This window comes from Streptopelia decaocto (genome assembly GCF_964273445.1).
Source record: "Streptopelia decaocto genome assembly, chromosome: 6".
Classification (NCBI taxonomy): Eukaryota; Metazoa; Chordata; class Aves; order Columbiformes; family Columbidae; genus Streptopelia; species Streptopelia decaocto.
This window is the reverse complement of record NC_138660.1, coordinates 40,872,461-40,889,637: the sequence shown is the minus strand read 5'-3', so window position 1 is coordinate 40,889,637 and position 17,177 is coordinate 40,872,461. Positions and strand designations below refer to the sequence as shown.

Sequence of the window (17,177 nt, the reverse complement as noted above, 5' to 3'; positions counted from 1 at the left end):
AGTATCCTGAACATTGTTTGTAGGGTTTTACTATTTTTTTTTTTTAATTGTTTAAATATTTTTGTAGTTTTCTGATGGGAGTTCAGAAGCGGTGAAAGATGAATAGACTTTTTTCGGGAGAATTCTTACTGGGATGACTCAATACACGTAGTAACTTATCATCAGTGCGGAGTCTCTTTGTGGAATTTGAAAGTCGCAAATGTCTATAGTAGTTGCAGGGGTGGCAAGAGGCTTTAAATTAGGTAGAAATCTGACTAAAACTTAATTATGTCTTTTTTATTATTTATCTTGTTTGTTCCATGCTGCTTGTACTGCATAGCAAACACATGACTTTAGTAGTGTGTGTGATGAGAGACTTTTAAAGGATGGGTCACCCACAGCCCGTTTTCCTCCAGGAATTTATGTTTCGGTATTTTGGATAGTTTGTTGCAGTCTAAATTATTAAACTACCTACTTAGAATCAAGAATCAAGTAGCATTTGGTTTTTCTAGACAATATTGTGTACAAAATAGAAATTCCCTGTTTCTTTTTGGTTTTCGTGCAAGTAGAAGTTAGTTTTATTATTGGTGTCTAATACTGCTTTATGCAGACTTTTGATATCACTTGAACACTTGGCATTTTAAAGTTTTTGCAAGACGGAAGAGTGGCACAGCTCTGTACCTAGTTCAATTACTTCATGTAGTGGTTAATCTGAAACTGAAGTTTAAATAAAGCCCTACAATAGAGTTTAAGGCAAAAGTGTGGTAGTGACAATTTTTTTTCTGCACCACTTTAGGTAGTTTAAACAATTTCATTTAGGTAATGAAGCTGATGTGGGTGCATGACATAGAGTAAGGCAGATAGAGTTAACTTGGACCATGCAAATTTGTATGCGCTGGGAGAATAATGGAGACAGGGTTGAAGGAAGTTAAGTAGCACTATTATTTTGTGAATTATTGGCATTTGTTGTGCTCTTCCTGTTAGAGATCACCATATATTAATTTCATTATTATTTGGTCAGATGTGGAATAAAGGATGACTTTTTTGTTCTTCCCGTGTATTTGCACTTCTATTAGTCTGTTTGGCATTGTTATTTTTCAGTGAAACTGTTTGAATTTTATTTTTATATGTTGAGTATTCTGAAAATTTGAAGTTATTGTTTTGATAATACAGTCAACAAATACCTGTTATTTTGGTTGGAAGGTTCTTTAATAGCTAAGTGCTATTGTTCATTAGGCTTTTCACATGACTTGCAAAACAGCCGGTACACACAATTTGAACTATTCGTGAGTTATTACAGAATTCTTGTGCACACTGTTAATTGGGAATTTATCTTCCTACTGTATCTCTTCTTAAACCAGATCAATTTTGCTCTAATACTTCCATCATCAAGAATTTTTTCTTAACATGCTGTGGAAGTTGTTTCTTTCTGCAGCTGGTGGTGACTCCTGTCTTGTCACCGTCAGGTGGAAATTGTGTGGAAAGGTTCGGCTTTAAGGAGTCCTAGAAGTAGCGTAGTTTTTGATCAGCAATAAATAACATTTTCACCTCCTGATGTATTTTCCTACTGGATCCTAATTAATGCTTTTAACTATATCGCTGGTAAAAGGTGACTTAAGGGGTTTAAAACTCTGTATTCCCTTTACTTTTCTATTAAAGCATAACAGGCTAAATGCAAACATGGAAGCATGTTATTTGCTGAGGGACAGCGTGTTACTATTGGGACCCTTTGTCATCAGAGCACTTATCAAAACAGTGAACTGAGAACACAAGTGGCGTGATAGGAAGAGATAACATTGCTTGATTCCTGTTGATGTCAGTCACCGCTCCAGCTTTTCCCTTGAGGCTGGCAACTTTATTGTTTGCTCAGGAATTACTCATTCAATATCAGGCTTTTTGGACTGGTAGACCTGTTTTTGGTTATTATGTGTAGCTGTATGGTAAGTGCACTTCACACTTCTTTTAAAGGACTTGTCTTTTAAGCTTTTCCGACCTGTAATTGTTTCAAGACAACTAATTAAAATGTAATGTTGGGCTGAGAATAAATTGTTCTGATCATATGTGTTTAAAAAAAATTACCCATGCCATTGCAAGAAAGGATTAAGAATGATGACTGAGGAAAAGGAGAAGCGGTCGTAGGAGAAGCTAAAACACCCAAGTACATTTTACCCCATGAATCAAAGGCTCGGGGAGAATAATATGGCTGTTGCCAGGGTTTGGAGAGAAAACCGTGGAGGTAGGGGCTAAGAGGCATTTCCAGTGGAAGAACAACAGGTACTGAATAAATAGTCTAAAAAATAGAAGGTTTCTAGAAACTTGTTCCTAATAGTTTTGAAACGATTCTCCCAACAAAAGTAGAGCGCAAATTTCTGGTAAGATTTCACCTATTCTGCTTTCAACCTGGAGGGTGCAGTCAGTCTCTTGCTTGTAAAGGTTCAGTAAATATCTCTTGAGAACATCCTCCTTTATTTTGGGAATAATTCAATTCCTGCTCTGAATCGTATAGTTAAGAGTAAACTGTCATCCATATTTGCAAAGTACAGACAGCCTGGGACGCGGGAGCATTGCCCGCCTGTGTGGTTATCAGTCGCAGTCAACAGGTCCTTGAAAAGGCAGCAGACGTTCTTTTGTCCCTTCTGCTTCATACAGCGAGTGTCACTAAAGCACCCGTCAGCATTCTGCTTTATTTGGGTGGCTGTTGTTGATCCCACTATTTTGGTCCCAAATCTTGCAGTGTTTGTCATGTCTGTAGCCACTACTTCAAAAGCTCTTTCCGCCTGCCCCCCGCCACCATGCATCCAGAGTCAACTTATCAGTGTTCATTCCTCTCGTTAAGATTTCCATATATATTCTGCGCTTTTGCTGCAGAAGTGTTTGCAGGGTTTGCTCTATGGAAGGACTGAGCAGCAATATCAAACTCTGTATCATGAGGCGATGAGGACCCTAAGATTCCTGCAGTAGTTTTCTGTGAGAAACTCGAGTTTCTCTTCCCAGTATTCTTACCTTTTGAAACCAACATGATCATCCCCAAAACAATGGTTATGGGTTGAAAAAATTTAGGATCATCTGTGAGTTGTTCAGGGATGTCTGTGGCAGTATTGGATGTGTCTGTCCTAGTACCTCTTCCTTAATATTGGGCACTGTAGTTGTGTATAAGGGAACCCTGAGGCCTTTTTGCAGGAGTTGTCTTCCATCCAGAGAATTTTCTGTTCCTGGGATCTTATAATCTTAGGCTGATGGATTTGATGGCTCTGAATCTTGAGCTTTGACTTGTCTGTTCTTTTTTCCTGTGTTCCTCTTGAACCAGCTCATCCTTAAATGTGGTTTTATCTGCTACAAAGGGAAGGACACAAATGATCGTGTGCTGTTGCTCCCACTGTCCCATTTTTTGTGCTGAGACACCCTGCCTCTAATGGAGATACAGGAAAGGAGAAATGGCCCCATCCACGCATCCTGGACGTTCTTATGATGCTACGTACTCTTTTCTAGATAAAAATAGAGTTTGAATGTCCTGGTTTGGGGGAGTGTGCAAGGATCCACCTAAACTTTGGTGTGACCCACTGCTCCACCTCTGGAGCTCTAGTTCTAGAGTGGATGTTGGTGAAGGGACTGATTCTTCTGCCTCCCTTGGGGCAGGCAGTGGTGGGAGTCGCCAATCATGGCTGCTCACAACAGCCTCAGCTCTCCCAGGGGGTTTGCACATCTTGGGAGTGCAATAGGTGGACACCGTCTTGCTGAAAGAATCACAGTTACTGGAGGTAAGTAGATGTTTCACTTAAATCTAGCAAACATTTTGTTTAATTATTGAACTCTGAACTAATTTTAATTAAATAATCTTATCTCTAATGTAAACAGAATCAGTTTACTGATACTTTAGAACTAATCAATAGCCAGAAAAGTAAATAATAAGTCAGTGCAAATTCACAGTGTGTGTTGTTGTGGAATAAGGTCTCTGCTTTTGCAGCCTGCCGTCCTCGAGGACAGCCAACCAGTGCCGTTGTCACTGTCTTCCAGGTGCTAAAGCAAAACCAAACATAGTATAATATGAAATAGACTGTTACTTAGGAACTTGTGAAGTATATTGCCAATATATAGCATTTTAAGTTTTGTTTACAAGATGATAAATCTCATTTAAAAATTAGAGGCAATGAATTTCAGTATTCTCTGAGCATGCAGAGGCAGAATTAACTGCAGAATTGAGCTCAGTCCAATCTGTGACTCGTGCTTTTCCTCCATATGTGTTGAAAGATTATTTTTAACTCCTTAAAGAGCTTGTACCTCCTGCCTGTTACTATTTAAGACAAATTAGCCTTTTCCCAGGTACTGAGATGTTTTGAGCATCACCAGTGAGACAAACTCTTCCCAGAACTGTGGGTCCCCTTGATGATCATCTTATGAGTGAGAGGTTGGGATTGCAAGATGAGAATTCTGGTTTATTCTGTCCTTCGTAGTTGCAAATTGAGAAGAAAAGGTAACCCTCTGCTCCCAATTACTGCTCCAGTGTTCTTGTTAGGCTTTCAAAATTTTACGCAAAATAGTATAACAGCAGAGAAGATGGACAAACAGTTATGGTATTGTGCTAGCTTGTAGCAAGTATCATTTTTAGATGCTTTTAAATACCTAGGTTATTTTAAAGTATTCTGATGAAAAAAGGACTTTGGGTGGAGATGGGCAAAGAAAATTAGCTTACTGTAAATGTAATATTGCTACTACAATTATTTGCAGTTTCAGGTAGGCATATTCTAGTACTTTAAACCTTTTGACGCATCTCTAGAAGGTTTGAATCTGAAGGAAATATGAATGGTTAAAATCCATTGAAACTTGATGAGTAGAGAGAGAGAAAAAGAACAATTTATGCTCAGCATTCACCTACAGGAAGGCTTCTCCTTTACTGACTTTAGCCTATACATTATCCAGTAAAGGCAATTGACATTTGTTCTCCGGCTAAAGGAAGGGGTTTGCAATTTTTTTTTTTCTTGGTGTCCAGAGGAATCTTCAATGTATATATTTCCTCTAATTAAATGTTTTTTTTTATATTCAGCTACCTGCACAGCTCCTGTGTCAGGTGCTAAGATTGAGCTACCAGCACAAGCTTGTTTGTGCGTTAGCACTTTTGAGACTGAACTGCACCCAGTCAAAAGCCTTTTGCTCTGTTTTCAGACTTTTAAAGGGACACTTTTAGGACCATAGAATTGTTGTGTCAAATATCCACCTGCCAACTTTAAAATGTATGAAGTCAGAGGAAGAAATGGCCAGCTTTATTCTCAAAGGTCAGATTTGGATTAGAAACAATTTGAAAAGTTTAAGTGCAAAAAGAGAATATTTCAAAGTGTACTAACATTTTGACCAGCTTGATATACAGTTAGAGGGGGGGAAAAAAAAGGCTGAGAAGCTGCTCTGTGAACTTGGGTAGCTAACTGGCTTGCCTGAGGTTTTTGCAGCTATAGGAGTACAGCAGCTTTAAAGCTGCTTTGGGTATGAATATGTGAAAATACAGCCCCTGTGGCTGCAGTCTCAACGCAGCTCCTGGGAGAAACAGCTTGTGCTGTTTACACAAATGGTGTTTGAACAGGACTGCCGATAACTGTACAGCAGTTACCGAGGTATAAATAAGTGTTTTCTGAGTCTGTTTTCGACCAGCAGCACAAGTTACGTGAATAATTGCTGTGCAAGCGGCGTTTCCAGTTAATTCCACCAGGGAGACTCCAAAAATAAACTTAGTGGTAGCAGCTTTGAAAGATACTCTTGTAGCTTTGGCTCCAGAAATAAATGCTGCTCCACAGTTCATAAAAACTGAGGGAGCTGGATATTGTCCTCTGTCCTGGGCTGTGGAAAGGAGCTTGCACCATCTAGAGGAAAAGAAACCATGGCTGGTGCATGGACAAAAAGGACAAAAATCTTATTGGCTGTCTTAGTTTCAAAACACAGAGGGTAAATATTTGCAAATTCCAAAGTTATTTTTGCACTTTTTTCACATTGCATTAGGAAACAAGGATCAGTAGTGCAGAAAACAGGCCGAAGAGGTGGAGGGGAAAAAATCCTGAAGAAGAAATGAAAGCTTTATGGACCTGTCAGCCTTGTTTGTATTCTCAAATATAGCTGTATGTCATTAATGTAAGTGTATGCATTAATTTATTCACACATCCTCTATTTATTTCCCTAGAAAATACAGCTCACCTTCACATCAAGGAGTGGTATTTTAAAATACAACTTTGGCTGTCTCTTTTAGACTGAAACAGTGATTGTATTTTCCCCCAACACTACCCTTCTCAGCAGACTGTGGACAGCAGATTTCAGTTTATTGCAAATTAATTGTAAATAAAGAAATGGTCAAGTTTTAATAAGAGGTCCTGTGTTAGTGTCTGAGCATACAGACACATGGGTTCCTCACTGAGACTCATCCTGATGTATTTTTATCCTTCTAGGGACTACTTGCATTTTTGGTTTCATTTTGAAGTTGAAGCTTCAAAATTCATTTTGAGCAGGTGTGTGTTTGGTTTTTTTAAATTTTATTTTGAAATGTTACACACAGGGAGGAAGTTATCTATAGGCTACCTCTCAGCATAGTTGAATTATGAGTTCAGTGTGTAGAAACTGGATGGCTAAATGTTTCATTTGTGCTCTGGATTGTCTTTTTTTTTGGTTTCAACAATTGTCGTCTTCCGGGAATTGTTTTCCATTGATTAAATAAGCATCTGAAATACTGGAGTTTTTCTGGGGAGCAGGAGGAATGATTGCTTTTTGCTACATGTTCTCATCAGGGGGATCAGCTTTGGGAAAAGTAGTACAGCAGCATTAATATAAAGTCGAATTCCTGTTGGTTTGGGAGCTTTAATGACTTTGTGCTGTCGCTCTTGGCTCAGGTGAACTCTTTGCTCTTGCCTCACTCGTGGTTATGTGGCCATTTGTGAAGGTCGGGAGAACAGGAAGGCTTTACACTTGCCTGTCTCTTCCCAGCATGAAATGCTAATCCTGGTTTGCTAGACAAACGCTCACCTTAGACAGCTTTACAGTCTATTTTTTGCATTTCGGAGTTAATCCCGTGCTGAGCTGGATTAGCGGTGCCGTGGCAGAGCTTGGTGTGGGAGAGGTGGAGAGGTGTGCGGGGTCCCTGGGTGGTGGGTCAGTGTGACCCAGCTGCCATGCAGGGTGGGAGAGAAATTACTGCCAGGATGCACAGTTTTGGGATAATATCTGTCAGACTTTTTGTATAAATAAGGAGATCAAGCTGTGTCATCCTCAGTTGTTGGTGCAGGTGTCAAAGGAGGACAGCCAAGGTATCACAGAATCGTGGAATACTAGGTTGGAAGGGAGCACAAGGGTCATCTGGTCAAACCTTTCTTGGCAAAATCTCAGCTGAACCTTAACATGTCCCATGTTGGGGAATCTACCACTTCCCTGGGGAGATTATTCCAATGGCTGCTTCTTTTTCCCTCTTGTATCTAATCAGTATCTCCCCAGGAGTAACTTGTACCCGTTGCCCCTCGTCTCTTCCATGGGACTCCTAGCAAAAAAGGGAGTCTCCATCTTCGTTGTTCAGGTACAGTAAAGTTCTTGAGAAACAATATGGATTCAAACCACCTTCCCCCACTGCAATTTTTTGAATGTCTTTTTGAGAGGCTTTGTGGCATTGTACCTAAATATCATGTAAAGAGCGTTGGAAAGATGAGGGGGTTTTGTCTGTTTATCCTTTTTTGTGTTGCCTTTAGCAGGACCATTTTGAACTATTGGGCTTGACTGTGTTCCTCAGCCACCTGCAGAAACAGTGAAGTTGGGAGCAGTATTTTTTTAGACTGTAAATTCTGTGATGTTTTTGACCTGGTGGGTGGGGAGTGTGCTCAGGAAGCAGGACACAGTAGGAAATTAAAATCCACATTCAGTGACCTTTTTAGCTAAGAGCTTCTCATGGAATTAATCCAGCTCTGAGCTAAATTAATTTTTTTTCTGAAGGATTTGTTTTCTTTGCGTGCACAGCTGTCTGGCTTTTCTCTCCTGACCCAAGCAGAGGACAGAGCAGAGACTCATCCTGCTGTGCCACAGTCATTGCAGCGGTAGTGGAGCAGGATAAGTTTTTAGAATCATCATAGAATGTCCTCAGTTGGGAGGGACCCACAAGGATCATCGAGTCCAACTCCTGTCCCTGCATACGACAACCTCACAGTTCACACCATTTGTCTGACGACGTTTGGTCCAGTCTCTTCTTGAACACTGTCGGGCTTGGGGCCGTGCTCCAGCACCCTCTGGGGGAAGAACCTTTTCCTAGTGTCCAACCTCAGCCTCCCCTGGCACATCTTTCTGCCATTCCCTTGGGATTGGTCACTAAAGAAAAGAGTTCAGCGCCTGCCCCTCCTCATCCCCTTGTGAGGAAGCTGTAACCACAATGAGGTCTTCTCTTAGTCTCCTCTTCTTCAGGCTGAACAAACCAAGTGACTTTAGCCACTGCTCATATGGCTCCCTCTCCACACCCTTCACCAACTCCATAGCCCTCTTCTGGACACTTTCCAGCAGCTTAATGTCTTTTTTATCCTGTGGCACCCAGACCTGCACACAGCGCTCCAGGTGAGGCCGCACCAGTGCAGAGCAGAGTGGGACAATCACCTCCCTGCCTGGCTGGCAATGCTGTGCTGGATGCACCCAGGACACAGTTGCCTTCTTGGCTGCCAGGGACACTGATGGCTCGTGTTCAACTTGCCAATGACCAGAACTCCCAGATCCTTCTCCACAGAGCTGCTTTCCAGCCTCTTATTCCCCAGTCTGTATGTACAGCCAGGGTTGCCGTGTCCCAGGTGCAAAATCCAGTACTTGCTCTTGTTGAACTTCATGAGGTTGGTGATTGCCCAGTTCTCCAATTTGTCTGGGTCCCTCTGCGGGGCCTCTCTGCCCTCAAGGGTGTTGACAGCTCCCCCCAGTTTTGTGTCATTGGCAAACTTGCTGAGCAATCCCTCAAGTCCTGAGTCCAAGTCATTTATGAAGACATTGAAGAGTGCTGGCCCTAAGACAGATCCCTGCAGAACCCCACTGGTGACTGGTCACCAGCCCGACATAGCCCCATTTACTACAACCCTTTGAGCCCGTCCCGTCAGCCAATTGCTCACCCACTGCCCTGTGTGTTTACCCAGCTGCGTGCTGGACATCTTGTCCAGGAGAATACTGTGAGAGACAGTATCAAAGGCTTTGCTGAAACCCAAAAAGATCACATTGACAGGCTTTCCTTGGTCAACTAGGTGGGTGACCTTGTCATAGGATGAAATTAAGTTTGTTAAGCAGGACTTTACCCTCATGAACCTGTCCTAGCTGGGGCCAGTGACTGCGTTGTTGTTCAGATGTTTTTCATTAACTCCCAGAACAATCTTTTTGCACCAGTCTGTGTTGAGAGGAGTGATTCTCATCTCAGTCTCGTACAGGGATTCTCTGTTGACTGAGACTATTCAAATGAGTCTTCTCATGTGGGCTGGATTGGGTGTGCAGCTCAAACAGAAGAGGAAGGCTGTTAACAAAGACAGTTTTGATACAAATACTCTGTAAAGGCTGTTCACATGTACCATTGAAGCACTTTAGATCAATTAGACATGTTAAAATTTCACCTGTAACTTCACCATATTAATACTGAAACTAAACATTTTATAAACAGTTCTAAATTTTTTTTTCTTGAATTCGCTTTTTATGTCCAGCTTTGCTTATGGTTGCCTTTCGAGCAATTTTATTTCATACCTTACAAAATGTGTTAATTTTTGGCCTGGACTGTGCTGCTGACAGACGAGGGTGAAGTTACAGAGTTGGGGTGTGTTTTGTTGCCAGCAGATCCAACCTAATTCTTCCATACAATCACTGAAGTCTCAGTTGACATGGGGGCACGTAGCCCTAGGGGGTTATTTTAGCTCTGATGGCTGCACTTGGTCTGCTTTTTCCAGCTTCAGTTCATTCCTGACCAGTTTTGGATAATTATTCTGTGAAAAATTGCCCTGCTAAATTTTTCTCCTACTTTTTGTATCCCGTTACCTTCACTGTTGTACAGAGAGCATTCGTATTTCCTCTCAAATTTCCTTCTTATCTAAACAAACAGGATTTTTTTTTTTGTCTGGACTTGTATTTCTTTTTGGTTTGAGCTGTCAATAAGTTGTTTTGATTTTGGTTTTTTTTTTTTTTTATAATAATGTGACCTTGGATTTTGTTATTTATTTTAAGAAAGGAGCAGCTTTAACCTCTCCCAGATTGCCGAGACATGGCCTAAGATTGTGTTAGAAAGCGTCAGGAATCTCCAAATCACATTTTGTCACATCATTAATGAAAATGACTTCTTAGCAAAATGTGCAGCTGAATCCAGAGGGAATCTGAGCCCTACCTGCATTTGGAAAGTTATTTTTTTTGTAAAGATGAAATGCGTGTTATTTGTATTTTATTATTTCAATACACATTTACATTTCCCAGAAACATACAGAAGCCTGGCCAAAACAATCAGTTACCTCTGAAATGTTTTTTATTAAAGACAGAATGCCCTTTGCTCATCCTACATTTGGAAAAGGGGAGAGTATTTGGCACCTCTGGGACCCAAAATGCCTGAGTGTGGCCAGCCTGGTCTGCTGGCAGGGATTATCAATTTTAATTCCCCTTTCACGCCTGTGTTTAAATACAGCCTGCAGCCCAGTGTCTGTAAAAGATGCACATTATTTTAGGAAGTTTCAGCATTTTGGTGTGACTGTGTTGTTTTCTGTTGGAAGCCAAATGGGACCGTTTGGGTGTTTGCTGCTCGGGGTGGTGTGGGCAATGCCGTCCCCACGGCAGCTCTGACTTTCCCTCAAAAACGAGGAGACACGACATCCCCGGGGGTGCTCGTGACGGCTTCTCCCCTGGTCTGTAGGTGCTGTGCTGAGCAAAAAGCAAGAGAAGAGGCTGTAGGGGTGGGTGAGCTCAGCCAGGGACGGCCAGCTCTGCAACCAGAGCAAAGCCCACGCTCACCTGCTGTATGATTCTTGGGCACACCTGCCCCCTTCTCTTTTTTTAAATCTTTTCAGAAGCTTTAAACAAAAACTCCATTGTTGTGGGTCCCTTCCAACTCAGGACATTCTATGATTCTGTCAAAAAAACCTTCATGGGAGGAACAGAATTACTTCAGGCCGGTGTGAGGAGCCCTGGGGCCCAGGCTGTGAGGCCAGTCAGGTTTGGAAGCAGTCTGGGGGACACTGAGCCTCCCGAGAAGTGGTGATGGGGACCTGCAGGCCCCTCTGACGCTTGCTGGGCAAAGCTCTGAAGCCTGATGGGCCTTGTGGTGCAAACGGGCAGGGAGCTGCGGGAGTTTGTGGGTGTTGGAGGAAGGAGAGCAGCTCTGGTTCTGTCCTGGCCCTGTCAGCCTGTTTCAGTCTCTCTTTGCGTCAGCACATATTTGAGGTGTAAAAAAATAACAAGCAATTCCACTACTTTATGGAATCACAGAACAGTTTGGGTTGGAAAGGACCTCCAGAGCTCATCCAGTGCCACCCCTGCCATGAGCAGCGACATCTTCACCCAGACCAGGTTGCTCAGAGCCCCGTCCAGCCTGGCCTGGGATGTCTCCAGGGATGGTTCATCCACCACCTCTCTGGGAAACCTGAGCCAGGGTTTCACCACTCTCAGTGTAAAACATTTCTTCCTCGTGTATCACTCACTTTGTTTTGTAAGAGGCACAGATGTTGGCTCGTCTGGGGCCCTGTGAAAATATGCCAGTGTTTTTGCAGAAATCTGTGGGAGACTCGCTTGTGGGTGGTGATTTTCTGCGTGTGTTTGTTTCTCCTTGTTGTGGAAGGTCAATGCAGCAGCAGTTTTCTCCTTTATCTCTGTTACTTGGCCGGTGGCAGCAACAAAGCTTTGTAGGCTCAAAAAAACACGCCAGCATTTGGAAGGTTTACTGGAAAATGCTGTGAAATGGTGCCTAGAAGTGGCTGTATCAGTTTCTGACAGAAGCTGAGGTGGGATGCTTGAAACCATCTGTCTTGTCGTTTGTAGCCAGGTTGCGTTAAAAATGTGCATGGCACAAAGTTGGTAGCCTAACAGTGCGGTTTCTTGTTCGTTAATACAGCTGAGAAAAGCACTGCTTGTCTGAGACTTGCCCTCTGTTCTTTGATCTAAAAAGATCTTGGTTTTGTCTGCCTTGAAACCTTGCTTTTCCTGTAGTGGTTCATTATGTGACAGAATTGCTAAAATGGTGTATTTGAAGAAAGTCGCTATATTAGATGTATGCTGTAAAAAAACAAAACCAAAGCAAAACAAAAAAAATAATTGTTACTTTTCCAGAATTAGTTTGTCTTACAAGGTGTTCATGGTTTATGCAAATGGATGCTGTCTTTGTAATTCAAAACTCTGTATCATTGGGCAATCGAAGAGAGAAATATGGTTTGTCCAGACAGCAAAGCTCTTTTTTTTTTACCACAGTAGAATAGAAGTGCACATTTTATGATTCTTTAACTGACTTCAACTTTGGAAAGTCAGACATATTATGCAAGTACTGGCAGTGAAGCAAGCTGGAATGCTTTCGTCCAGTGTTTGTACAGCAAAGTATGGCCAGAGAGGGAAATAAAATTAACAGGTTCACAAGCGCTGGACTGACTGGCCGTGCTGGGCTTTTGTGGGTTTTCCATTTGTTTTCTTCTCGAGGAAAGAAGCTGAATAAAGTGGCCTTCATCTCTCTCTGTAGGTGAAGTCTGTCATAAATCTTCTGTTTGCTGCCTACACGGGGGATGTGTCTGCACTCCGGAGGTACATACGGGTGCGGGTTTGGGAGGAGGAATGCTGCTTGTTTGATACCTAATGCTGTTGTTTATTATGAATATGCACCGTGTCCTTGTTGGGGACATCCGAGCTGCACTGGAGATTCAATAAGGTCACACAAAAACTCAACCAAACAAAAAACTCCAAACTTTACCATCAAAAAGCTACCCTCACACTGTCCTAAAATCCCATCGTTTTCCTGTTCTTTGGATTGTACTGAAATAAATTTCCAGGATTTTTAGACTTGGGAGTTCTTCCTGGCACAGATTTACTTTGCCTTATATGACTTTGCTTATCCCTCTTATATTTTAAAATCAGATACGGTGACTCTTACAAACCCTGCAAAGACATTTTTATTCTATTTTTCCTTCTAACTACTAGAGATCAGAAAGAAAATTAAGCCCCTACCTTAATTTTAGAGCCAAAGCAATAAGGGCTGCTTTCGTTATAACTGAATGGGCTCTTGATGCTGTTTATATCCTCTTGCAGCAGATGTTTCATCATTTTAGCATAGGGGTATGGTTCCATGCTGGTTTTGTAACTTGCTTTAATTATGTAAGGCCTCTTTGTGGCGTGGTTTTTATTTATTTTATTTTATTTTATTTTTTTGTTAGATTTGCTTTGTCAGGAATGGATATGGAACAACGAGACTATGACTCACGAACAGCCCTGCATGTAGCAGCTGCAGAAGGTGATGTCTCCTCACATGTGCTTTGCTCTCTCTTAATGGAATGTGGTCACTTTTCTTTATGGTATTTTCACTATATATATGCATACCTGCTTTTCAAAATATTGTATGTCTATATGCATATTTATAAATAAATATGTATGCTCACAATCCTGCTTTTCTTACAGGACACGTGGACGTTGTTAAATTTCTGCTGGAAGCGTGCAAAGTGAATCCTTTCCCCAAAGACAGGTGAGTGGTTTTGTTGCCTGTTTCGAACTCTTAACAGGTTCCCTACCAAAGGAGAGTGGGATGCCTGTAATAGAAAGTGGTGACCCATGAAAACAATTATTTAAAAAGTTTTGTTCTGCTTAGGAAGCGTTTTTAGGTACTGAACTTAGTGTAGTCTGTGTGCTGAATTATTAGCTAGTTTTTTTTGGTAGTTTTTGGCTCTGTACTTAGGTGCTGATCTTAGAAATACTCTGCTCCTTCTTGTAGGTGGAATAACACTCCTATGGATGAAGCTTTACATTTTGGACACCACGATGTGTTTAAAATTCTTCAAGAATATCAGGTCCAGTACACGCCATCAGAGGATTCCAACAACGGGAAGGAGAACCGGACGGTTCATAAAAATCTGGATGGCTTACTATAATCATCCTCAGCTAGATCCTAAGAATCAAATCACTTACCTATTTAATTGTGGTATGCATAAGTAATGAAGAGCGTGTGTGTTTCTATCTGATAGTGGTATATATTTTACAGAAGTCTCTGTTACTTCAGTGTTATGTTACAGGAGTTTCTATACGCACAGGACAAATCCAATCTCTCTCAAAAGAAACAAAACCAACGAAGAATCTCCCTCCATAATGTGAGCAATATTACCTCATGCTGCATATAATTGATGTATAAAAATATTTAGCTGTCGTTGGCTTTACTGTGCACTACTTAATTTATTTTTGTGTTCTATGTGAACTCTAGTCCGTGGTCAGGAATTTTTCTGCTCAGTTTTTGTTTCTATAACCCTCTGTTTCCAGTTTGGCCGGGATGAGCCAGAGGATTGTTGGGCATGAGTGTCAGTGAGGTTTTCCAAAAGCTGAGGGTGCTGACGTAGATGTAGGCTGGGTGTGTTAAGTAAGGATCTGCACTTATCTTTGGGAAAAAATAGAATAAAACTTCCACACAACCTTGTTTACATAATATAAATATCCACAGAGTATATAGGTGACAGTTGTCAATGGTCTGGGCTTGTTCTTAGAGATAGTCTTGTCAGGGACTCTGTTTTAAGGTTTGTTTGACCAAATGGCATTGGGGAATGTGATTTGTCATTTCAAACTGTGTTTAGTGGGGTGTGGGGTTTTGTTGTTGTGTTTCTTTCAGTTCTTTGTGTTTCACCTCCCTCCTCTCCGTGTTCAGCTGCTAAAGCGTGTCCCCGTGGCTGGGGCGACCGGGTGCTTCGCAGCCGTGTTCCCGCAGGTGTTCTTGCACTACAGCCTCGACAAGCCGCAGAACCCCCCTTCTGGGCTCACGGGTCGTCTTATTGGCGGGTCGCACCGGGAACCAGCGAGGGGAACGGAATTAAGTGAAAGGCAAAGTACTAAACCAAATATTACTTGTAAATCTGACTTAATTCAGGCTTGTGATAAGGAACACGGCTGCAGTGAGAACAGCTTTAAGGAGCATAGAGCCAATCAGAGCATGAGCAGGGCAGGAGATAAGCCAAATTTTGGGGGTATGTTCCCTCCTTGCACTACTGTCAACCAGGGAGCGGGATGTGGCGTCGGTGGGATGGGTCCCGCTGGCATCGGGTGGGAGTTTGGCAAAAGGAGCACAAGCAGGCGATGCCTTTTGTGGCAAACGGCGGCGTTTCTGGTGCTGCTGCTGCAGCCCCGGCGTTGGGAGTGTCGGTGCCGATAGTCATTGTTGGCAGAAGGACGACGTTCTGGTGGCTCCCTGTCCCATGCGCAATCGCTTCTGCTGGTGCTGTGGCATCAAACCTCAAAAGTGAGCAGTTAAGACTTCGATATTCACAGAACGCCACAGGGTTTTGGGCACAGCAAGAATTTTAGCACAAGATTTTTAGGCAAGGGTTGTTTAGCACGTGGAAAAAGAGACTGAGCTTGAGAATTTCGTATATGGCTATTTTTATTCTAGCACGTAGTGTATGAGTCATTAGTAGCTCTCAAAATTTAAATTGTTTTGTTTAGGCACCAAAATCCTCCAGAAATAATGTCCTAATTCTTTCTCTGATGGCTCAAGCACTTTATAAAGATGATCTGAACCACATTATCCCATCCCGCAAATGAGTCCACTAGGGCACAGAGAGAGGTGACGTCTCCGGGGTGACCCAGCAGGTCAGCGTCATTGAGAATAAACCGTCTTGGGCTCTGGCTCTTCACTGAGCCCTGTTGGTCACTGAGGAGCACAAGGTCTCTGCTGCACCTTGAACTCAATTCCAACCTGTTTCCTCTGGCACCAGATCTGTCAACTTCAGCATAGAGGAATGTGAGCAGAGGGAACTCCAGTTTAGTGTTCTCTATCTCAGTGCTCATCTGACTGCTTCTATATTTTATTTCTTTTTTTCCTATTAAAACGTATCCTTTGGCTTCTCAGAAAATCACCTGATTTAACTTGATTTAATTGAAATTTGCATTGTTCATACTGGCATTTTTAAAAGATAGGTATATTATATAATACACATATATACAAAAATAAACCAAAAGGAGTCATTTTAACTGAGTTAGCATTAAAGATCATGGCTGTCCCTAAACTTAACGCTTTCCTAAATCATACTGAGTGCTTTTAGCTTCAGTGCATTTCTGCTGGTTAGTTTTAGTGTTTTCTCATTGTGAGAAGATGCTTTATTTTGTAATGTCCAATTTGGCAATGCAGCTATTTAGACATGGCGTTATTTATAAATATAAATATATGCAGTACATTGGGTTGGCTGTTGATCATTCATGACACTGACATGTAGATTTTTGCCGTAAACAGCTTTTTGGTTTTCTTCTCAAATGCTCCAAAGAGGATTCCCCCACTCCTTTGTTTTTACGTCATGTATGTTTCTTCTGTACCACAACCTACAAATTGTTACGCTAACTTAATGCTTTGTACTCAGAAATATTGTGATAGTCTTAGCATTAATTAGCCTCTCTTTGTGAACAAAATGTATTGTATCATATTTTTTTTGCTTCGGAGCTGGGCTGTCGGTGATGATACTTGCTGGCGGTGTAATTCTGGTCACGGTAACGGGGCTGATCTGGACTTTTAGATTCTGTCTTGTGGGGAACAGACAGTGATGAATGTATTTCTAGCAGTTTCCCATGATGAATCTAAACTTGAGCTGTACTGGTTCTGAAAATGAAAGTTATTTATTTTAAGAAATGAAATCCAGATAGCATTGCTTTTTACAGCATAATAAATGGAAATACCAAGGTGGTGGTGGTGGTGTGATTCATTGGTTATCGATGTGATTCCTGTGGAAAGAAGCTTTTGGTCACGGGGCAGGCTGGCCAGGAAAACCTGCTGTGGTCACTTCCCTTGTGCAAAGCTCACAGGAAACCACAAGGAGTTTATCTGGCTGAACTTGGTTTTTTTTAAAATATTTTTTTTTAAACCTATGCTTCTGTATCTTTTCACTGGTCGCTTTTTGTTAATGCTGGGGTTCTTAAATTGAGCACCCTCAACAGCTCTAGCTTTTGCTTGCCGTCTCTTCTCTCCTGCTACCCTTCATCTCCCCAACAGTTTCTTTGCTTTTATTATTCTTCTGGCCCTATAGTTAATAAGTAGT

At 41.8% G+C, this 17,177-nt stretch overlaps 1 protein-coding gene across 1 annotated transcript in view; it reads left to right on the top strand.

Annotated features, from left to right (window-relative positions):
- Window positions 1–16,823, top strand: part of GLS (glutaminase) — a 58,288-nt gene extending 41,465 nt beyond the window's left edge. Inside the window, exons 15-18 of the mRNA XM_082055160.1 lie at window positions 12,647–12,708; window positions 13,335–13,411; window positions 13,576–13,639; window positions 13,886–16,823. Coding sequence (XP_081911286.1) covers window positions 12,647–12,708; window positions 13,335–13,411; window positions 13,576–13,639; window positions 13,886–14,042 — 360 coding nt within the window. The 3' untranslated portion in view covers window positions 14,043–16,823. The remainder of the gene's footprint in view (window positions 1–12,646; window positions 12,709–13,334; window positions 13,412–13,575; window positions 13,640–13,885) is intronic.
- Window positions 16,824–17,177: the final 354 nt, after the last annotated feature.